This window comes from Petromyzon marinus (genome assembly GCF_048934315.1).
Source record: "Petromyzon marinus isolate PM22_M1 ecotype Great Lakes invasive population chromosome 84 unlocalized genomic scaffold, UKy_Petmar_22M1.pri1.0 chr84_unloc.1, whole genome shotgun sequence".
Classification (NCBI taxonomy): domain Eukaryota; kingdom Metazoa; phylum Chordata; class Hyperoartia; order Petromyzontiformes; family Petromyzontidae; genus Petromyzon; species Petromyzon marinus.
The window spans coordinates 610,012-633,687 of record NW_027422638.1 but is presented as its reverse complement, the minus strand read 5'-3'; the positions used below and the strand labels follow the sequence as shown (position 1 = coordinate 633,687).

Genomic DNA, 23,676 nt, shown 5'->3' with positions numbered 1-23,676 from the left:
CTCTACTCGGGGCAGCAGACTGCCAAACAACAGGGTGTGGGTCTTTTGAACAAAAGAATGAAGGGGGCGTGGGAGCATGGCGGTGAGGTGTGGGAAGCTGTAAGCCCCAGGCTACTTTTGGCTCGCCTTCCCATCAACCGGAGGCGAGGAATGGTGGTCGTGGTTACTTATGCCCCCACCGAAGATGAACATCCGTGGAGGGATGCAGGCAAAGCCGATGAGTCAGATGCCTTCTATGACCTCCTGTCACAGGTGCTGGCTAAAGTGGCCCCTCGGGATAGAGTCATCATGTTGGGTGACTTCAATGCCCGAGTTGGTCATGATACTGGCACCTGGTCTGGAGTGATTGGAGGGCATGGGCCAGATCAGCTCAATAACAACGGTAGGAGGCTGCTAGATTTTTGTGCAGCCCATGGGCTTGTAATTACCAACACGCTGTTCCGGCATCGGCGCATCCATACAACATCATGGATGCATGCCGGGTCCAAGCAAGAACATCTGCTGGACTACATAGTGACGGACCAGCGAATGCGAGCCCATGTCCTTGACACCAGGACCTACCGTGGAGCTGATCTGCCCTCTGACCATCGACTAGTCATCTGTAAGATGCGCCTGCCATTCTTCCACTCCGGTGGTGGGTGTACACCCAGGACCCCATTCCAACATAAAGTGGCCTGGTCTCAATTATCTGATGAAAGTTGCAAGCGAGAATTTCATCATCGCTTGCGGCTGGGATTGGCATCGTCCCCGACTCCCCCTGATGTCGAGGGTAAATGGGCGAGGGTTAGGACTGTGACTCATGCAGCTGCAATGGCTGCTTTGGGTACGCGGTCCAGACCTCCCCAGAGACCCTGGCTGACAGAGGAGGTATTCAGGATGGTTGAGAAAAAGCGACAGGCCCACTGTCATCGGCTACAGAATCCCACGTCAGAGAATGAGGAGGCTTACCGCAGCTTTCGCTCGGAGGTTCGGAGAGCCGTGAGGCGCTGCAAGGATGGGTGGTGGTCGCGGGTTGCTGAGGAGATGGAGTCTGCCTCAGTGGCCCGTGATCACAAATCTATATTTAACTCCATCAAAAAAGTAACCTGCAGCGCCACACCTATTGCCATCATTAGGGGAAAAAGCGGTGATCCAATCTCCGACCCCCAGGAACAGGTTCGCAGATTTGCTGAGCATTTCTGTGAGGTCCTGGGGGAGGGAAAATCCCACAGCCAGGAAAACATCGTGGCACAAGGTGAGGATGACCCTGCTGAGGCTGCGGTGCCTCAAATATTGGATGAAGTCACCCCCTGTGAGTGGCTGGCTGAGGTGCCATCTGCTGAGGAAGTATTGAAGGCGATCCGGAGTCTGATACCAGGAAAGGCAGCTGGCAGAGATGATCTCCCAAGCGAAATGCTGAGGGAGGGTGGCGTTTGTGCAGACTGTCCTATATGACATCATAACAACAGTCTGGACCACTGGACGGGTTCCGCAGGATTGGAAGGATGCCCTGGTGGTCCCCCTTTTTAAGAAGGGGGACCGCACAGACGGTAACAACTACAGGGGCATCTCACTCCTCAGTGTGCCGGGAAAGGTCCTGGCAAGGATTATTCAGCATCGCCTTGCCAGGCACGCTGAGGAGAGGCTTGCGGAGTCCCAATGCGGTTTCAGGAAAGGGCGGTCCTGCACAGATGCCATATTTTCTGTCCGTCTGCTACAGCAGAGGTGTAGGGAATTCCAACAAGACCTACATCTCTGCTTTATTGACCTGGTCAAGGCCTATGATACCATCAGTAGGCCTGGGCTCTGGGTCGTTCTTCGTGCTTTTGGAGTACCTGACCCTCTGCTCACGATCATTAAGGACCTTCATGATGGTGAGCTGGCCCGGGTAAAACTAAGTGGCCGGGAGTCAGAGCCATTCCCTGTACACCTTGGGGTGCGACAGGGATGTCCTCTGGCTCCCACATTATTTAACATCTATTTTGACCACGTAGTTCATGAAGCCTTCAATAGCTGTACCGGGGGAATCTCCATATGGTACAGATATAATGGGAGGCTAATCGATGCCCGGGTGCGGTCAAGGGATGGCTCCCTATTGCTCAACCACGTTATGTATGCTGATGATTTGGTAATAGCTGCTCAGTCAGAGGAGGAGTTGGAGATGCTGCTGCTGAGACTGGAGCATGCCACTAAGAGGTGGGGCCTTACCATCAGCCCCACCAAAACTAAGCACCTGCCTGGGTATTTTGTACCATCGGACACTCCACCCCCACAACTCCCAATCGGTGATGGGGCAGTTGTGGAGAGAGTGGAGAGTTTCCCATACCTGGGCAGTGTGCTTATGACCGGCTCCAGTTTAACAGCAGAGGTCTCACTCCGAATCAGTCGAGCGGAAATATCTTTTCATCGGTTGCGTAACGCTGTGTGGAAGCTACCTGGTCTTTCGCTCCGCGCTAAGCTTCAGGTCTTCTCGGCCACGGTCATTCCCTCCCTTCTCTACGCTTCCGAAACGTGGACCCCCTAATGGAACATCTTCGCCGGTTAGAAACATTTAGGCTGGCCTGCCTACGATCCATCCTGGGTTTAACCAGACTGGATTGTGTGAGGAGCTCACAAATCCTTGAAAAATCTGGGCAGGGTCCCATCGGTGAGCTCCTCCGGCAGGCAAGGCTGCGATGGCTGGGTCATGTCGCCCGCATGCCCAGCCACCGCATGCCGAAACAGCTTTTGTTTGGCCGGATTGAGGGGGCTAAGCGGGCGTGGCACGGGCTAGAGAAGAGATGGAGTGATGTGGTACAGGAGGACGTGGAGCTGAGTGGACTTGCCGATGACTGGTACCAGCGGTGTCAAGATCGGCCTCTGTGGAGGAGGCTTTTGAAGGATGCTACTGGGCAGTTGGAGGCAGTCGCCCTCCAACAACAACGGAGGACGGAGGAGCGACGCTCAGAACAACGAGCGGAGCGCCGGGTGGCTAAAGCACAGCAGGTTGGCACAGTAGGGGGCACAGGTGGTGCATCAGCCAGTCATCTCAGTCAGTCGACCCGTGGCACCTGCTGGGTCTGCCCCGTGACCTCCTGCCAGCGGGTGTTCAACACTTCACGTGGCCTCAGGGTGCACATAGCCTGGCACAAGCGTCGTGGTGACGTCACCGCCACTTAGTGGCGAATGGCGGTTGTTGTTGTTGTTGTTGTGTCTGTGTGTGTGTCTCTGTGTGTGTGTGTCTGTGTGTGTGTCTCTGTCTGTGTCTCTGTCTGTGTGTGTGTCTGTGTGTGTCTGTGTGTGTCTGTCTGTGTGTCTCTGTGTGTGTGTGTGTGTGTCTGTGTGTGACTGTGTCTGTGTGTGTGTCTGTGTGTGTGTGTGACTGTGTCTGTGTGTGTGTGTCTGTGTCTGTGTGTGTGTCTGTGTCTGTGTGTGACTGTGTGTGTGTCTGTGTGTGACTGTGTGTGTGTCTGTGTGTAGGCTACCACCGTCACACTGCCTGTGTCACCCGGATATCATGGTGGAACTACAGGAAATCCGTAACAGCAGGTAACTACTCACATGCGTATACACACAGACACAGACAAAGCTCCCCCATGTAGCCTCTAACAGGGCTGTAGGGTCAAGTGCTGTCAGTAGCGAGTAGCAGCACCTACACACACAGACAAAGGTCCCCCGTGTAGCCTCTACAGGATGTAGGGGCAAGTGCTGTCAGTAGCGAGTAGCAGCACCTACACATACACAGACAAAGCTCCCCCAGGTAGCCTCTAACACGGCTGTAGGAGCAAGTGCTGTGTTAGTAGCGAGTAGCACCTACACACACACACAGACAAAGGTTCCCCGGGTAGCCTCAACACTGTAGGGGCAAGTGCTGTTCGTAGCAAGCAGCACCTACACACAGACACAGACAAAGGTCCCCCGTGTAGCCTCTAAAAGTGGTTGTAGGGGCAAGTGCTGTGAGTAGCGAGTAGCAGCACCTACACACACACAGACAAAGGTTCCCCGGGTAGCCTCAACACTGTAGGGGCAAGTGCTGTGTTAGTAGCGAGTAGCAGCACCTACACACACACACAGACAAAGCTCCCCCAGGTAGCCTCCGACAGCGGGTGGCCAGCACCACCACCACCACCACCACGCACGCCCGGCCGCCTTTGTCTCTCCCCAGTGGCGATGTTCACTGCACACCGCACCAACTCCTCATTTGAGGATGAGTCGACCTGGGGGTGGACCGCTTTGGATGATCGCTGTCCGCCGATGGCGCTAGCCACACTGGAGCCGGCTCCTGAGTGAATGATGCTGCTGGGCAGTGCCAGGCTAGGTGCACCGTGTGAGGCTGCCGGGCAGTTTGGAGGCAGTCGGCGGCCCCCACCAGCAACAACGGCGGAGGGCGGAGGAGCGACGCTCACAACAACGGGCGGAGCGCCGGGGCGGATAAAACGCAGCGGGGTTGGCACAGTGATGGGGGCACAGGTGGTGCATGGGCACCTAGTCTGGCACGGCAGTACAACCCATGGCACCTGCTGGGTCTGTCATGTGACCTCCTCCACCTGCACCTAGCCTGGCACAGCAGTCAACCCATGGCACCTGGGTCTGTCACGTGACCTCCTCCACCTGCACCTAGCCTGGCACAGCAGTCAACCCATGGCACCTGCTGGGTCTGTCCTGTGACCTCCTCCACCTGCACCTAGCCTGGCATTGGAGTGAACGCACCTGGGTCTGTCATGTGACCTCCTGCACCTAGCCTGGCACAGCAGCAGTCAACCCATGGCACCTGGGTCTGTCATGTGACCTCCTGCACCTAGCCTGGCACAGGAGTGAACCCACCTGGGTCTGTCATGTGACCTCTTCCACCTGCACCTAGCCTGGCACAGCAGTCAACGCATGGCACCTGGGTCTGTCATGTGACCTCCTGCACCTAGCCTGGCACAGCAGTCAACCCATGGCACCTGCAGGGTCTGTCATGTGACCTCTTCCACCTGCACCTAGCCTGGCATAGCAGTACAACCCAAGCCACCTGCTGGTTATGTCCCGTGACCTGTTCCACCTGCACCTAGCCTGGCACAGCAGTCAACCCATGGCACCTGCTGGTTCTGTCCCGTGACCTCTTCCTCGTGCACCTAGCCTGGCACAGCAGTCAACCCATGGCACCTGCTGGGTCTGTCATGTGACCTCTTCCACCTGCACCTCGCCTGGCACAGGAGTGAACCCACCTGGGTCTGTCATGTGACCTCCTGCACCTAGCCTGGCACAGCAGTACAACCCAAGCCACTTGCTGGGTCTGTCATGTGACCTCTTCCACCTGCACCTAGCCTGGCACAGCAGTCAACCCATGGCACCTGCAGGGTCTGTCACGTGACCTCTTCCACCTGCACCTAGCCTGGCACAGGAGTGAACCCACCTGGGTCTGTCACGTGACCTCCTCAACCTGCACATAGCCTGGCACAGCAGTCAACGCATGGCACCTGGGTCTGTCATGTGACCTTTTCCACCTGCACCTAGCCTGGCACAGGAGTGAACCCACCTGGGTCTGTCATGTGACCTCCTGCACCTAGCCTGGCACAGCAGCACAACCCATGGCACCTGCTGGGTCTGTCCCTGGCAGCGGTGAGCCTTCGACGCTTCACCGTGATGCCGTCACCAGCCACTTGGTGGCGGACTTGACGCCTATTGGTTATCGGCCAATCGATAATTGGCTAGCCAATAGCCAATAACCAGTGCCCGGGTTCGATACCCGCTCAGGGCCACCAAACGCCAGCAATAGCGCTTAACGTACAAAGCTGGTGCCGTGCGCGGTTAGCTTCGTGTGTGTGTGTGTAGGTGCTGCTACTGACAGCACTTGACCCTACAGTCTGCTGCAGGCTACCTGGGGGACCTTTGTCTGTGTGTGTGTGTGTGTGTAGGTGCTGCTACTGACAGCACTTGACCCTACAGCCCTGTTAGAGGCTACCTGGAGGAGCTTTGTCTGTGTAGGTGCTGCTGCTGACAGCACTTGACCCTACAGTCTGCGTCTGCTGCAGGCTACCTGGGGGAGCTTCGTGTGTGTGTGTGTAGGTGCTGCTACTGACAGCACTTGACCCTACAGTCTGCTGCAGGCTACCTGGGGGACCTTTGTCTGAGTGTAGGTGCTGCTACTCGCTACTAACAGCACTTGACCCTACAGCCCTGTTAGAGGCTACCTGGGGGAGCTTTGTCTGCGTGTGTGTGTAGGTGCTGCTACTGACAGCACTTGACCCTACAGTCTGCTGCAGGCTACCTGGGGGAGCTTTGTCTGTGTGTGTGTGTAGGTGCTGCTACTGACAGCACTTGACCCTACAGTCTGCTGCAGGCTACCTGGGGGAGCTTTGTCTGTGTGTGTGTAGGTGCTGCTACTGACAGCACTTGACCCTACAGTCTGCTGCAGGCTACCTGGGGGACCTTTGTCTGTGTGTAGGTGCTGCTACTCGCTACTGACAGCACTTGCCCCTACAGCCCTGTAAGAGGCTACACGGGGGAGCTTTGTCTGTGTGTGTGTAGGTGCTGCTACTCACTACTGACAGCACTTGCCTTAGTCTGCTGCAGGCTACACGGGGGAGCTTTGTGTGTGTGTAGGTGCTGCTACTGACAGCACTTGACCCTACAGCCCTGTCAGAGGCTACACGGGGGAGCTTTGTCTGTGTGTAGGTGCTGCTACTAACAGCACTTGCCCCTGCAGCCCTGCTAGAGGCTACACGGGGGATCTTTGTGTGTGTGTGTGTGTAGGTGCAGCTACTCGCTACTAACAGCACTTGCCCCTACAGCCCTGCTAGAGGCTACCTGGGGGAGCTTTGTCTGTGTGTGGGTGTGTGTAGGTGCTCCTACTCGCTACTAACAGCACTTGCCCCTACAGTCTGCTGCAGGCTACACGGGGGACCTTTGTTTTTGGGTTTTTTCCCGCTGTGGCGCTAACCACTACATTACCGCCACCAACACACAAAGACAAAGCTCCCCCCGTGTAGCCTTGAAAGACCGTCGGTGGCAAGCGCCGTTAGCGATTAGCACCTGTGAAGGCCGCCTTTGTCTCCCTGGTGGCGACGTTTGCTGCACACAGCACCGGCTGCACATTTGGAGGCTGAGCCGACCTAGGGGTGGCCCCGGATCCTTTTCAGATGATCGTCATTGGCGCTGGTCGCGAGCGGGAATCGAACTCCGGTCGCCGGGGTTCGTGGCAGCGGCGGACACGCCAAGCGGCACGCCCACCGCTCCCCAAACACGCGCACGCGAGCGCACCACCGCAGAAATAACACGCCGATGATGATGATGATGGCGGCGATGATGATGATGATGATGTGATGGTGCTTTTTGCAGGCTTCTCTATCGATGCACTCAAGGGAAGGAAGAGAAGCGGTCGTGGTGTGGAAGCGTTCCGTGGAAGGTAACACGATGGCCGTGTCTCTGTGTTCACGATGACCGTGTGGCTGTGTTCACTGTGACCGTGTGGCTGGGTTCACTGTAGCCGTGTGGCTGTGTTCACGGTGGCCGTGTGGCTGGGTTCACGGTGGCCGTGTCTCTGGGTTCACGGTCGCCGTGTGGCTGTGTTCACGATGGCCGTGTGGCTGTGTTCACTGTGACCGTGTGGTTGGGTTCACGGTGGCCGTGTGGCTGGGTTCACTGTGGCCGTGTGGCTGTGTTCACGATGGCCGTGTGGCTGGGTTCACTGTGGCCGTGTGGCTGGGTTCACTGTGGCCGTGTGGCTGGTTTCACTGGCCGTGTGGCTGGGTTCACGGTGGCCGTGTGGCTGGGTTCACGGTGGCCGTGTGGCTGTGTTCACGACGGCCGTGTGGCTGGGTTCACGGTGGCCGTGTGGCTGGGTTCACGGTGGCCGTGTGGCTGTGTTCACGACGGCCGTGTGGCTGGGTTCACGGTGGCCGTGTGGCTGGGTTCACGGTGGCCGTGTGGCTGGGTTCACGGTGGCCGTGTGGTTGGGTTCACGACGGCCGTGTGGCTGTGGTCACGACGGCCGTGTGCCTGGGTTCACGGTGGCGTGTGGCTGGGTTCACGGTGGCCGTGTGGCTGGGTTCATAGTGGTCGTGTCTCTGGGTTCACTGTGGCCGTGTCTCTGTGTACACGGTGGCCGTGTGGCTGGGTTCACGATGGCCGTGTGGCTGGGTTCACGATGGCCGTGTGGCTGGGTTCACGATGGCCGTGTGGCTGGGTTCACTGTGACCGTGTGGCTGGGTTCACTGTGGCCGTGTCTCTGTGTACACGATGGCCGTGTAGCTGGGTTCACTGTGGCCGTGTGGCTGGGTTCACGGTGGCCGTGTGGCTGGGTTCACGGTGGCCGTGTGGCTGGGTTCACGGTGGCCATGTGGCTGGGTTCACAGCGGCCATGTGGCTGGGTTCACGGCGGCCGTGTGGCTGGGTTCACGATGGCCGTGTCTCTGGGTTCACGGTGGCCGTGTGGCTGGGTTCACGGTGGACGTGTGGCTGGGTTCACGATGGCCGTGTGGCTGGGTTCACGGTGGCCGTGTGGCTGAGTTCACGGTGGCCGTGTGGCTGGGTTCACGGTGGCCGTGTCTCTGGGTTCACGATGACCGTGTGGCTGTGTTCACTGTGACCGTGTGGCTGGGTTCACGATGGCCGTGTGGCTGGGTTCACGGTGGCCGTGTGGCTGGGTTCACGGTGGCCGAGTGGCTGGGTTCACTGTGGCCGTGTGGCTGCGTTCACGGTGGCCGTGTGGCTGGGTTCACGGTGGCCGTGTCTCTGTGTTCACGATGGCCGTGTGGCTGGGTTCACTGTGGCCGTGTGGCTGGGTTCACGATGACCGTGTGGCTGTGTTCACTGTGACGGTGTGGCTGGGTTCACTGTAGCCATGTGGCTGTGTTCATGTTGGCCGTGTAGCTGGGTTCACGGTCGCCGTGTGGCTGTGTTCACGATGGCCGTGTGGCTGTGTTCACTGTGACCGTGTGGTTGGGTTCACGGTGGCCGTGTGGCTGGGTTCACGATGGCCGTGTGGCTGGGTTCACGGTGGCCGTGTGGCTGGGTTCACGGTGGCCGTGTCTCTGTTCACGATGGCCGTGTGGCTGGGTTCACGGTGGCCGTGTCTCTGTGTTCACGATGGCCGTGTGGCTGGGTTCACGATGGCCGTGTGGCTGGGTTCACGGTGGCCGTGTGGCTGGGTTCACTGTGGCGCTGTCTCTGGGTTCACTGTGGCCGTGTCTCTGTGTACACGGTGGCCGTGTGGCTGGGTTCACGATGGCCGTGTGGCTGGGTTCACTGTGGCCGTGTGGCTGTGTTCATGATGGCCGTGTGGCTGGGTTCACTGTGGCCGTGTGGCTGGGTTCACGGTGGCCGTGTGGCTGGGTTCATGATGGCCGTGTGGCTGGGTTCACGATGGCCGTGTGGCTGGGTTCACGATGGCCGTGTGGCTGGGTTCACGATGGCCGTGTGGCTGGGTTCACTGTTGCCGTGTCTCTGTGTTCACGATGGCCGTGTGGCTGGGTTCACGATGGCCGTGTGGCTGGGTTCACGGTGGCAGTGTGGCTGGGTTCACGGTGGCCGTGTGGCTGGGTTCACTGTTGCCGTGTCTCTGTGTTCACGATGGCTGTGTGGCTGGGTTCACGATGGCCGTGTCTCTGGGTTCACGGTGGCAGTGTGGCTGGGTTCACGATGGCCGTGTGGCTGGGTTCACTGTGGCCGTGTGGCTGGGTTCACGGCGGCCGTGTGGCTGGGTTCACGGTGGCCGTGTGGCTGGGTTCACGGTGGCAGTGTGGCTGGGTTCACTGTTGCCGTGTCTCTGTGTTCACGATGGCTGTGTGGCTGGGTTCACGACGACCGTGTCTCTGGGTTCACGGTGACCGTGTGGCTGGGTTCACTGTGGCGTGTGGCTGGGTTCACGATGGCCGTGTGGCTGGGTTCACGATGGCCGTGTGGCTGGGTTCACGATGGCCGTGTGGCTGGGTTCACGGTGGCCGTGTGGCTGGGTTCACGGTGGCCGTGTGGCTGGGTTCACGGTGCCCGTGTGGCTGGGTTCACGACGGCCGTGTGGCTGGGTTCACGATGGCCGTGTGGCTGGGTTCACGATGGCCGTGTGGCTGGGTTCACGACGACTGTGTGGCTGGGTTCACGGTGGCCGTGTGGCTGGGTTCACGGCGGCCGTGTGGCTGGGTTCATGGTGGCCGTGTGGCTGGGTTCACGATGGCCGTGTGGCTGGGTTCACGGTGGCCGTGTGGCTGGGTTCACGGTGGCCGTGTGGCTGGGTTCACTGTGGCCGTGTGGCTGGGTTCACTGTGGCTGTGTGGCTGGGTTCACGATGGCTGTGTGGCTGGGTTCACGATGGCCGTGTGGCTGGATTCACGACGGCTGTGTGGCTGGGTTCACGACGGCCGTGTGGCTGGGTTCACGATGGCCGTGTGGCTGGGTTCACGATGGCCGTGTGGCTGGGTTCACGATGGCCATGTGGCTGGGTTCACGATGGCCATGTGCCTGGGTTCACTGTGGCCGTGTGGCTGGGTTCACTGTGGCTGTGTGGCTGGGTTCACTGTGGCCGTGTGCCAGGGTTCACGGTGGCCGTGTGGCTGGGTTCACGGTGGCCGTGTGGCTGGGTTCACGGCGGCCGTGTGGCTGGGTTCACGGTGGCCGTGTGGCTGGGTTCACTGTGGCCGTGTGGCTGGGTTCACTGTTGCCGTGTCTCTGTGTTCACGATGGCCGTATGGCTGGGTTCACGGTGGCCGTGTGGCTGGGTTCACTGTTGCCGTGTCTCTGTGTTCACTACGGACGTGTGGCTGGGTTCACGGTGGCCGTGTGGCTGGGTTCACGGTGGCCGTGTGGCTGGGTTCACGGTGGCCGCGTGCCTGGGTTCACTGTGGCCGTGTGGCTGGGTTCACTGTGGCCGTGTGGCTGTGTTCACGGTGGCCGTGTGGCTGGGTTCACGGTGTGTGTGTGTGTGTGCCTTCCCAGGATCCGACCCTGGACCGACCTCCTGCTCGACCTTTGACCCGGCCCACAGAGAGAAACCCCTTCCGGGTCAGGCCGGAGGAGGAGGATGATGGGAAGGGGGCGGCCGCCGGGGATTGTGGGAAGGTCGCGGACGCCCCCGCGGCTCGACCCGGCGAGGAAATCGCCGCGGACCCCGGGGCCGGCTCGAGCGGTGGAGCCGACGGGAAGGAGAAGTTTGACTCGGTCCCTAAGCCCTGCCTCGCCAGCTCGCTCCCCGGGGGCCGCGTCGCGAGCCGTCAAATCGCCGCGGCCCCTAGAGGCGACAACGACGACGTCACGAAACCCTCCGCGAGTCTTCAAATCGCCGCGGCCCCCAGGGGCGACGTCGTCACAAAACCCTCCGCGAGCCGTCAAATCGCCGCGGCCCCTAGAGGCGACGACGTCGTCACAAAACCCTCCGCGAGCCGTCAAATCGCCGCGGCCCCTAGAGGCGACAATGACGTCGTCACGAAACCCTCCGCGAGTCTTCAAATCGCCGCGGCCCCCAGGGGCGACGTCACAAAACCCTCCGCGAGCCGTCAAATCGCCGCGGCCCCCAGGGGCGACGACGATGATGTCGCGAAACCCTCCGCGAGCCGTCAAATCGCCGCGGCCCCCAGGGGCGACGACGATGACGTCGCGAAACCCTCCGCGAGCCGTCAAATCGCCGCGGCCCCTAGAGGCGACGACGACGTCACGAAACCCTCCGCAAGCCGTCAAATTGCCGCGGCCCCTAGAGGCGACGACGATGATGTCACAAAACCCTCCGCGAGTCGTCAAATCACAACGGCCCCCAGGGGCGGCAACGACGACGTCGTCACAAAACCCTCCGCGAGTCTTCAAATCGCCACGGCCCCCAGAGGCGACAACGACGTCACGAAACCCTCCGCGAGCCGTCAAATCGCCGCGGCCCCCAGGGGCGACGACGACGTCACAAAACTCTCCGCGAGCCGTCAAATCGCCACGGCCCCCAGGGGCGACGACGACGTCACGAAACCCTCCGCGAGCCGTAAAATCGCCGCGGCCCCTAGAGGCGACGACGACGTCGTCACAAAACCCTCCGCGAGTCGTCAAATCGCCACGGCCCCCAGAGGCGACGACGACGTCGTCACAAAACCCTCCGCGAGCCGTCAAATCGCCACGGCCCCCAGAGGCGACGACGACGTCGTCACAAAACCCTCCGCGAGCCGTCAAATCGCCACGGCCCCCAGAGGCGACGACGACGTCGTCACAAAACCCTCCGCGAGCCGTCAAATCGCCACGGCCCCTAGAGGCGACGACGACGTCACAAAACTCTCCGCGAGCCGTCAAATCGCCGCGGCCCCCAGGGCCACGCAGCGCCCGCTCACTTCGTTTGCCGGATTCGCCCCGCGGGCGACACAACAACAACAACAACAACCACAACAACAACCACAACCACAACAACAACAACCGCCACAACAGCACAACATCCGTGGTGGTGGTGGCGGCGGCCAGCCGCAGCCTCGCCCGGCCGCTCTCGACAGGAACAGCATCGTGAGCGAGGTGCAGAGGACAATGGTGAGAGGCGTGGGGGTGGTAGTGATGGTGGTGGTGGCGGTGGTGGTGGTTGTGGTGGTGGGGGTGGTGGTGGTGGTGGTGGTTGTGGTGGTGATGATGGTAGTGGTGGTGGTGGTGGTTGTGGTGGTGATGATGGTAGTGGTGGTGGTGGTGGTTGTGGTGGTGGTTGTGGTGGTGGTTGTGGTGGTGGTGTGAGTGGTGGTGGTGGTGGTGATGTTGGTAGTGGTGGTGGTAGTGGTAGTGGTTGTGGTGGTGGTTGTGGTACTGGTGGTGGTGGTGGCTATGAGATGTTGACTACCTCGCCGGGCACGCGGGAGGTCGTGGGTTCGCTACTAACAGCACTTGCCCCTAGGGTGTGTTGAGGCTCCTGTCTGTGTGTGTGTGTAGGTGCTGCTACTCGCTACTAACAGCACTTGCCCCTACATCCTGTAGAGGCTACACGGGGGACCTTTGTCTGTGTGTGTGTGTAGGTGCTGCTACTCGCTACTAGCAGCACTTGCCCCTACAGCTGTGTTAGAGGCTATACGGGGTACCTTTGTCTGTGTCTGTGTGTGTGTGAGATGACGCTGAGGACCGCCCACGTGACCGCCCTCCCTGATGGAGGCGAGAGGCTACCTGGGCTACCTTTGTCTGTGTCTGTGTGTGTAGGTGCTGCTACTCGCTACTGACACAGCACTTGCCCCTAGCGTGTGTAGAGGCTACCTGGGCTACCTTTGTCTGTGTCTGTGTGTAGGTGCTGCTACTCGCTACTGACAGCACTTGCCCCTAGCGTGTGTAGAGGCTACCTGGGCTACTTTGGCTGTGTCTGTGTGTGTGAGATGACGCTGAGGACCGCCCACGTGACCGCCCTCCCTGATGGAGGCGAGAGGCTACCTGGGCTACCTTTGTCTGTGTGTGTGTGTAGGTGCTGCTACTGACAGCACTTGCCCCTACATCCTGTAGAGGCTACCTGGGCTACTTTGGCTGTGTCTGTGTGTGTGTGAGATGACGCTGAGGACCGCCCACGTGACCGCCCTCCCTGATGGAGGCGAGAGGCTACCTGGGCTACCTTTGTCTGTGTCTGTGTGTGTAGGTGCTGCTACTGACAGCACTTGCCCCTAGCGTGTGTAGAGGCTACCTGGGCTACCTTTGTCTGTGTGTGTGTGTAGGTGCTGCTACTGACAGCACTTGCCCCTAGCGTGTGTAGAGGCTACCTGGGCTACCTTTGTCTGTGTCTGTGTGTAGGTGCTGCTACTCGCTACTAACACAGCACTTGCCCCTACATCCTGTAAAGGCTACCTGGGCTACCTTTGTCTGTGTCTGTGTGTGTGAGATGACGCTGAGGACCGCCCACGTGACCGCCCTCCCTGATGGAGGCGAGAGGCTACCTGGGCTACCTTTGTCTGTGTGTGTGTGTAGGTGCTGCTACTCGCTACTGACAGCACTTGCCCCTAGCGTGTGTAGAGGCTACCTGGGCTACTTTGGCTGTGTCTGTGTGTGTGAGATGACGCTGAGGACCGCCCACGTGACCGCCCTCCCTGATGGAGGCGAGAGGCTACCTGGGGTACCTTTGTCTGTGTGTGTGTGTAGGTGCTGCTACTGACAGCACTTGCCCATACATCCTGTAGAGGCTACCTGGGCTACTTTGGCTGTGTCTGTGTGTGTGTGTAGGTGCTGCTACTCGCTGCTAACAGCACTTGCCCCTAGCGTGTGTAGAGGCTACCTGGGCTACTTTGGCTGTGTCTGTGTGTGTGAGATGACGCTGAGGACCGCCCACGTGACCGCCCTCCCTGATGGAGGCGAGAGGCTACCTGGGGTACCTTTGTCTGTGTGTGTGTGTAGGTGCTGCTACTGACAGCACTTGCCCATACATCCTGTAGAGGCTACCTGGGCTACTTTGGCTGTGTGTGTGTGAGATGACGCTGAGGACCGCCCACGTGACCGCCCTCCCCGATGGAGGCGAGAGGCTACCTGGGCTACCTTTGTCTGTGTCTGTGTGTAGGTGCTGCTACTCGCTACTGACAGCACTTGCCCCTACATCTTGTAGAGGCTACCTGGGGTACCTTTGTCTGTGTCTGTGTGTGTGTGAGATGACGCTGAGGACCGCCCACGTGACCGCCCTCCCTGATGGAGGCGAGAGGCTACCTGGGCTACCTTTGTCTGTGTCTGTGTGTGTAGGTGCTGCTGCTGACAGCACTTGCCCCTAGCGTGTGTAGAGGCTACCTGGGCTACTTTGGCTGTGTCTGTGTGTGTGTGTGAGATGACGCTGAGGACCGCCCACGTGACCGCCCTCCCTGATGGAGGCGAGAGGCTACCTGGGCTACCTTTGTCTGTGTCTGTGTGTGTGTGTAGGTGCTGCTACTGACAGCACTTGCCCCTAGCGTGTGTAGAGGCTACCTGGGCTACTTTGGCTGTGTCTGTGTGTGTGTGTGAGATGACGCTGAGGACCGCCCACGTGACCGCCCTCCCTGATGGAGGCGAGAGGCTACCTGGGCTACCTTTGTCTGTGTGTGTGTGTAGGTGCTGCTACTGACAGCACTTGCCCCTAGCGTGTGTAGAGGCTACCTGGGCTACTTTGGCTGTGTCTGTGTGTGTGTGTGAGATGACGCTGAGGACCGCCCACGTGACCGCCCTCCCTGATGGAGGCGAGAGGCTACCTGGGGTACCTTTGTCTGTGTGTGTGTGTAGGTGCTGCTACTGACAGCACTTGCCCATACATCCTGTAGAGGCTACCTGGGCTACTTTGGCTGTGTGTGTGTGAGATGACGCTGAGGACCGCCCACGTGACCGCCCTCCCTGATGGAGGCGAGAGGCTACCTGGGCTACCTTTGTCTGTGTCTGTGTCTGTGTGTAGGTGCTGCTACTCGCTACTAACACAGCACTTGCCCCTACATCCTGTAGAGGCTACCTGGGCTACCTTTGTCTGTGTCTGTGTGTGTGAGATGACGCTGAGGACCGCCCACGTGACCGCCCTCCCTGATGGAGGCGAGAGGCTACCTGGGCTACCTTTGTCTGTGTGTGTGTGTGTAGGTGCTGCTACTCGCTACTGACAGCACTTGCCCCTACATCTTGTAGAGGCTACCAGGGCTACCTTTGTCTGTGTGTGTGTGTAGGTGCTGCTACTCGCTACTGACAGCACTTGCCCCTAGCGTGTGTAGAGGCTACCTGGGCTACCTTTGTCTGTGTGTGTGTGTAGGTGCTGCTACTGACAGCACTTGCCCCTACATCCTGTAGAGGCTACCTGGGCTACTTTGGCTGTGTCTGTGTGTGTGAGATGACGCTGAGGACCGCCCACGTGACCGCCCTCCCCGATGGAGGCGAGAGGCTGCGGCTGCAGCTGGAGGCGCTGCAGAAGCAGCTGCAGGAACTGGACGTCACGGGGGGGGGTACGTGGGGGGGGGGGGGGCACGTGGGGGGGGGCACGTGGGGGGGGGGTGGGGTGGGGGGGACACGTGGGGGGGGGCACGTGGGGGGGGGGGGTGGGGGCACGTGGGGGGGGGGGTGGCGACAGCCCCACACACGATGGTTGGTGGTTGGTTGTTGCTGGTGGTTGGTGGTTCGTTGATGGTGGTTGGTGGTGGTTGGTTGTGGGTTGTTCGTTGTTGGTGGTTGGTGGCTGGTGGTGGTTGATGGTGGTTGGTGGTGGTTGGTGGTGGTTGGTTGTGGGTTGTTCGTTGTTGGTGGTTGGTGGCTGGTGGTGGTTGATGGTGGTTGGTGGTGGTTGATGGTGGTTGTTGGTGGTTGGTTGTGGGTTGTTCGTTGTTGGTGGTTGGTGGCTGGTGGTGGTGGTTGGTGGTGGTCGTTGGTGGTGGTCGCTGGTGATTGGTGGTTGGTGGTGGTTGGTGGTTGATGGTGGTTGATGGTGGTTGGTGGTTGGTGGTTGATGGTGGTGGTGGTTGATGGTTGTTGTTGGTGGTTGATGGTGGTGGTGGTTGATGGTTGATGGTGGTGGTTGGTGGTTGATGGTTGGTGGTTGGTGATTGATGGTGGTGGTGATTGATGTTTGTTGGTGGTTGCTGGTTGATGGTGGTGGTTGATGTTTGTTGGTGGTTGATGGTTGTTCGTTGTTTGTTGTTGGTTGATGATTGTTGGTGGTTGCTGGTTGCTGGTTGCGATCCGGCTGCCCGCCCCTGGACAATGCTGCGGACGGACAGTCGGGACGGTCGGGACGGTCGGACGTCCTTTCCCCCGGCCACACTAACGTGGAGTCTCCGCTCTCCCCAGGCGACGGACCGCCAGCCCCCGCCGAGGATCCTCGGCAGGCGGTCCGCCGGCCCGGGTCGACCAACCGCGTCGCTCCGCTGCCGTCACCTGACCCGTCACCTGACCCGTCACCTGACCCGGCTCGTCCAATCGCGGCAACGGCAAAAGGTAACAACGGGTTGAGGGGCGTGGAGCGGAGTGGGCGGGGGGTGGGTGGACTCACATCACTCACCTCGTTCGAGGAGGAGGAGGAGTCTGATGATGATGACGATGATGTTGATGATGATGACGATGATGTTGATGATGATGAGGAGGATGGCGATGATGATGATGAGGAGGATGGCGATGATGACGCTGATGTTGACGATGATGTTGACGATGATGATGAGGAGGATGGCGATGATGAGGAGGATGGCAATGATGACGATGACGACGCTGATGATGACGATGACGATGACGACGCTGATGATGATGAGGATGGCGATGACGACGCTGATGTTGACGATGTCGACGCTGATGATGATGATAACGCTGATGATGATGATGATGCTGACGCTGATGATGACGATGACGACGCTGATGATGACAATGACGACGCTGATGATGACGATGACGCTGACGACGCTGACGCTGATGATGACGCTGACGACGCTGACGACGATGATGACGATGATGACGACGATGACGTTGATGACGACGTTGTATTAGTGGAGACTCGTAAAGCTTCGTGGAGACTCGTAGTGACGCGCACACACACACACACGTTCATTATCACGACTTGATGCGTTTGTTACATCGGCCGTGGCAAGGTGCTCGTAGCATTTGGTGACGTAATGAACGATCTTCTTTGGTTCTTTCGGTAAAGTCACCACCACGTAGAATGATAATAAAATAATAAATTGATAAAATAAAATAACACGATAATAATTCTCACGACGTTTCGGCCACAACACAAGCGGCCTTCATCAGGTGAAGGGGGCGAGACTGTCTGGTAGGACAGCGCTGGAGTGAAAGAGCCACGTTCAGATCACGGCCTTTAAGCTTAGAGTCGCGGCATCTCTTCAGAAAGGTGAGAGACTCGATTAGTTGAGCCTTCTTATCCCGAAGTCTGTTGAATGATCTTAAGGATGTGTGGAATCCCTCCCCGTAGTGGCGGTTAAATTTCGATTTAAAGCTTTCGTGACTGCGACTCTAAGCTTAAAGGCCGTGATCTGAACGTGGCTCTTTCACTCCAGCGCTGTCCTACCAGACAGTCTCGCCCCCTTCACCTGATGAAGGCCGCTTGTGTTGTGGCCGAAAAGTCGTGAGAATATTATTGTGTTATTTTATTTTATCAATTTATTATTTTATTCTCATTCTTACGTGGTGGTGACTTTACCGAAAGAACCAAAGAAGATGAATCATTGCAGTCACGAAAGCTTTAAATCGAAATTTAACCGCCTCTACGGGGAGGGATTCCACACATCCTTAAGATCATTCAACAGACTCCGGGATAAGAAGGCTCAACTAATCGAGTCTCTCACCTTTCTGAAGAGATGCCGCGACTCTAAGCTTAAAGGCCGTGATCTGAACGTGGCTCTTTCACTCCAGCGCTGTCCTACCCAGACAGTCTCGCCCCCTTCACCTGATGAAGGCCGCTTGTGTTGTGGCCGAAACGTCGCGAGAATTTTATTGTTATTGTGTTATTTTATTTTATCAATTTGTTATTTTATTTTCATTCTACGTGGTGGTGGTGGTGGCTTTACCGAAAGAACCAAAGAAGATGAATCATTGCAGTCACGAAAGCTTTAAATCGTAATGAACGATGTATATATGTTTTTATTTATTTTTTAAATAAAAATCGGGCTCTGTTATCGCCGTGGCAGATCCCATCCTGGGCACTTACGGAGTGCCCAGGACAGACGTCGCGACCTACGACCTCGTCTCCCGCCTCAGCCAATCGCTGCGCGGCTGCCCGCCCCCCTCGCAGCATGCGCCTGATCCGCCGGGGTTAAAGGTCGCTCGCTCGCTCGCGCGCGCACACACACACACACACGCACGCACACACGTACACACACACACAGACACACACACACAGACACACACACACACTACACACACACGCGCACACACACTACACACACGCACACCACGCACACACAGACACACACACACAGACACACACACACAGACACACACACACGCACACACTACACACGCACGCACACACACATGCACACACACACACTACACACACACGCTACACACACACACACGCACACACACCACACACACTACACACACGTACACACACACCACACACACACTACACACACACACACTACACACACCACACACAACACACACACACACTACACACACACACACTACACACACACTACACACACGTACACACACACTACACACACTACACACACGTACACACACACTACACACACACACACTACACACACACTACACACACAACACACACACACACTACACACACACACACTACACACACTACACACACACACACTACACACACACATACTACACACACACTACACACACTACACACACAAACCCACACACACACTACACACACACACTACACACACACACACACTACACACACACACTACACACACACTTCACACACACACACACACTACACACACATACACTACACACACACACTACACACACACACACGTACACACACACACTACACACACACACCACACACACACACGTACACACACACACGTACACACACACACTACACACACACCACACACACACACACCACACACACTACACACACACACCACACACACTACACACACACCACACACACTACACACACACACACACTACACACACACACCACACACACACACACTACACACACACACACTACACACACACACTACACACACACTACACACACACCACACACACACACACTACACACACACACTACACACACACTACACACACACACTACACACACACACTACACACACACGTACACACACGTACACACACGTACACACACGTACACACACACACACACCACACACCACACACACCACACACACACTACACACACACCACACACACACACACCACACACACTACACACACACCACACACACTACACACACACCCACACGTATACGCACACACACACTACACACACACACCACACACACTACACACTACACACACACACACACACAACACACACACACACACTACACACTACACACACACACCACACACACACACACTACACACACACACACACACTACACACACACCACACACACTACACACACACCACACACACTACACACACACACACGTATACGCACACACACACTACACACACACACACACCACACACACACACACTACACACACACACTACACACTACACACACACACCGTGGTGTCAGCGTGGTGGTCAGCGTGTGACCGTGGTGGTGAGCGTGGTGGTGGTGAGCGTGGTGGTGAGCGTGGTGGTGAGCGTGGTGGTGAGCGTGGTGGTGAGCGTGGTGGTGAGCGTGGTGAGCATGCGGGATGGTGAGCGTGGTGGTGGTGAGCGTGGTGGTGGTGAGCGTGGTGGTGGTGAGCGTGGTGGTGGTGAGCGTGGTGGTGAGCGTGGTGGTGAGCGTGGTGGTGAGCGTGCGAGGTGGTGAGCATGGCGGTGAGCGTGGTGGTGAGCGTGGTGGTGGTGGTGAGTGGTGAGCGTGGTGGTGAGCGAGGTGGTGAGCGTGGTGGTGAGCGTGGTGGTGAGCGTGGTGGTGAGCGTGGTGGTGAGCGAGGTGGTGAGCGTGGTGGTGAGCGTGGTGGTGAGCGTGCGAGGTGGTGAGCATGGCGGTGAGCGTGGTGGTGAGCGTGGTGGTGGTGGTGAGTGGTGAGCGTGGTGGTGAGCGAGGTGGTGAGCGTGGTGGTGAGCGAGGTGGTGAGCGTGGTGGTGAGCGAGGTGGTGAGCGTGGTGGTGAGCGTGGTGGTGGTGAGCGTGGTGGTGAGCGTGGTGGTGGTGGTGAGTGGTGAGCGTGGTGGTGGTGAGCGTGGTGGTGAGCGTGGTGGTGAGCGTGGTGGTGAGCGTGGTGGTGAGCGTGGTGGTGAGCGTGTGAGCGTGGTGGTGAGCGTGTGAGCATGGTGGTGAGCGTGGTGGTGAGCGTGGTGGTGAGCGAGGTGGTGAGCGAGGTGGTGAGCGAGGTGGTGAGCGTGGTGGTGAGCGTGGTGGTGAGCGTGGTGGTGAGCGTGGTGGTGAGCGTGGTGGTGAGCGTGGTGGTGAGCGTGGTGGTGAGCGTGGTGGTGAGCGTGGTGGTGGTGAGCGTGGTGGTGAGCGTGGTGGTGAGCGTGGTGGTGAGCGTGGTGGTGAGCGTGGTGGTGAGCGTGGTGGTGAGCGTGGTGGTGAGCGTGGTGGTGAGCGTGGCGGTGAGCGTGACGGTGAGCGAGGTGGTGAGCGTGGTGGTGAGCGTGGTGGTGAGCGTGGTGGTGGTGAGCGTGGTGGTGGTGAGCGTGGTGGTGAGCGTGGTGGTGAGCGTGGTGGTGAGCGTGCTAGGCGGTGAGCATGCGAGGTGGTGAGCGTGGTGGTGAGCGTGGTGGTGAGCGTGGTGGTGGTGAGCGTGGTGGTGAGCGTGGTGGTGAGCGTGGTGGTGAGCGTGGTGGTGAGCGTGGTGGTGAGCGTGGTGGTGAGCGTGGTGGTGAGCGTGGTGGTGAGCGTGGTGGTGGTGGGTGGTGAGCGTGGTGGTGAGCGAGGTGGTGAGCGTGGTGGTGAGCGTGGTGGTGAGCGTGGTGAGCGTGGTGGTGAGCGTGGTGGTGGTGAGCGTGGTGGTGAGCGTGGTGGTGAGCGTGGTGGTGAGCGTGGTGGTGAGCGTGGTGAGCATGCGGGATGGTGAGCGTGGTGGTGGTGAGCGTGGTGGTGGTGAGCGTGGTGGTGGTGAGCGTGGTGGTGGTGAGCGTGGTGGTGAGCGTGGTGGTGAGCGTGGTGGTGAGCGTGCGAGGTGGTGAGCATGGCGGTGAGCGTGGTGGTGAGCGTGGTGGTGGTGGTGAGTGGTGAGCGTGGTGGTGAGCGAGGTGGTGAGCGTGGTGGTGAGCGTGGTGGTGAGCGTGGTGGTGAGCGAGGTGGTGAGCGTGGTGGTGAGCGTGGTGGTGAGCGTGCGAGGTGGTGAGCATGGCGGTGAGCGTGGTGGTGAGCGTGGTGGTGGTGGTGAGTGGTGAGCGTGGTGGTGAGCGAGGTGGTGAGCGTGGTGGTGAGCGAGGTGGTGAGCGTGGTGGTGAGCGAGGTGGTGAGCGTGGTGGTGAGCGTGGTGGTGAGCGTGGTGGTGGTGAGCGTGGTGGTGAGCGTGGTGGTGGTGGTGAGTGGTGAGCGTGGTGGTGGTGAGCGTGGTGGTGAGCGTGGTGGTGAGCGTGGTGGTGAGCGTGGTGGTGAGCGTGGTGGTGAGCGTGTGAGCGTGGTGGTGAGCGTGTGAGCATGGTGGTGAGCGTGGTGGTGAGCGTGGTGGTGAGCGAGGTGGTGAGCGAGGTGGTGAGCGAGGTGGTGAGCGTGGTGGTGAGCGTGGTGGTGAGCGTGGTGGTGAGCGTGGTGGTGAGCGTGGTGGTGAGCGTGGTGGTGAGCGTGGTGGTGAGCGTGGTGGTGAGCGTGGTGGTGAGCGTGGTGGTGAGCGTGGTGGTGAGCGTGGTGGTGGTGAGCGTGGTGGTGAGCGTGGTGGTGAGCGTGGTGGTGAGCGTGGTGGTGAGCGTGGTGGTGAGCGTGGTGGTGAGCGTGGTGGTGAGCGTGGTGGTGAGCGTGGTGGTGAGCGTGGCGGTGAGCGTGGCGGTGAGCGAGGTGGTGAGCGTGGTGGTGAGCGTGGTGGTGAGCGTGGTGGTGAGCGTGGTGGTGAGCGTGGTGGTGGTGAGCGTGGTGGTGAGCGTGGTGGTGAGCGTGGTGGTGAGCGTGGTGGTGAGCGTGCTAGGTGGTGAGCGTGGTGGTGAGCGTGGTGGTGAGCGTGGTGGTGGTGAGCGTGGTGGTGAGCGTGGTGGTGAGCGTGGTGGTGAGCGTGGTGGTGAGCGTGGTGGTGAGCGTGGTGGTGAGCGTGGTGGTGAGCGTGCGAGGTGGTGAGCGTGGCGGTGAGCGTGGTGGTGAGCGTGGTGGTGGTGGTGAGTGGTGAGCGTGGTGGTGAGCGTGGTGGTGAGCGTGGTGGTGAGCGTGGTGGTGAGCGTGGTGGTGAGCGTGGTGGTGAGCGTGGTGGTGAGCGTGGTGGTGAGCGTGGTGGTGAGCGTGGTGGTGAGCGTGGTGGTGAGCGTGGTGGTGAGCGTGGTGGTGAGCGTGGTGGTGGTGAGCGTGGTGGTGAGCGTGGTGGTGAGCGTGGTGGTGAGCGTGGTGGTGAGCGTGCTAGGCGGTGAGCATGCGAGGTGGTGAGCGTGGTGGTGAGCGTGGTGGTGGTGAGCGTGGTGGTGAGCGTGGTGGTGAGCGTGGTGGTGAGCGTGGTGGTGAGCGTGGTGGTGAGCGTGGTGGTGAGCGTGGTGGTGAGCGTGGTGGTGGTGGGTGGTGAGCGTGGTGGTGAGCGAGGTGGTGAGCGTGGTGGTGAGCGTGGTGGTGAGCGTGGTGAGCGTGGTGGTGAGCGTGGTGGTGGTGAGCGTGGTGGTGAGCGTGGTGGTGAGCGTGGTGGTGAGCGTGGTGGTGAGCGTGGTGGTGAGCGTGGTGAGCATGCGGGATGGTGAGCGTGGTGGTGGTGAGCGTGGTGGTGGTGAGCGTGGTGGTGGTGAGCGTGGTGGTGGTGAGCGTGGTGGTGAGCGTGGTGGTGAGCGTGGTGGTGAGCGTGCGAGGTGGTGAGCATGGCGGTGAGCGTGGTGGTGAGCGTGGTGGTGGTGGTGAGTGGTGAGCGTGGTGGTGAGCGAGGTGGTGAGCGTGGTGGTGAGCGTGGTGGTGAGCGTGGTGGTGAGCGAGGTGGTGAGCGTGGTGGTGAGCGTGGTGGTGAGCGTGCGAGGTGGTGAGCATGGCGGTGAGCGTGGTGGTGAGCGTGGTGGTGGTGGTGAGTGGTGAGCGTGGTGGTGAGCGAGGTGGTGAGCGTGGTGGTGAGCGAG

At 59.3% G+C, this 23,676-nt stretch overlaps 1 protein-coding gene across 1 annotated transcript in view; it reads left to right on the top strand.

Moving 5' to 3' along the window:
* The window catches only part of LOC142908408 (uncharacterized), a 93,953-nt gene that overhangs the window by 42,701 nt on the left and 27,576 nt on the right, over positions 1-23,676 (top strand). Inside the window, exons 4-9 of the mRNA XM_076059037.1 lie at positions 3,439-3,507; positions 7,282-7,348; positions 10,873-12,429; positions 15,683-15,794; positions 16,633-16,779; positions 18,477-18,607. Coding sequence (XP_075915152.1) covers positions 3,439-3,507; positions 7,282-7,348; positions 10,873-12,429; positions 15,683-15,794; positions 16,633-16,779; positions 18,477-18,607 — 2,083 coding nt within the window. The remainder of the gene's footprint in view (positions 1-3,438; positions 3,508-7,281; positions 7,349-10,872; positions 12,430-15,682; positions 15,795-16,632; positions 16,780-18,476; positions 18,608-23,676) is intronic.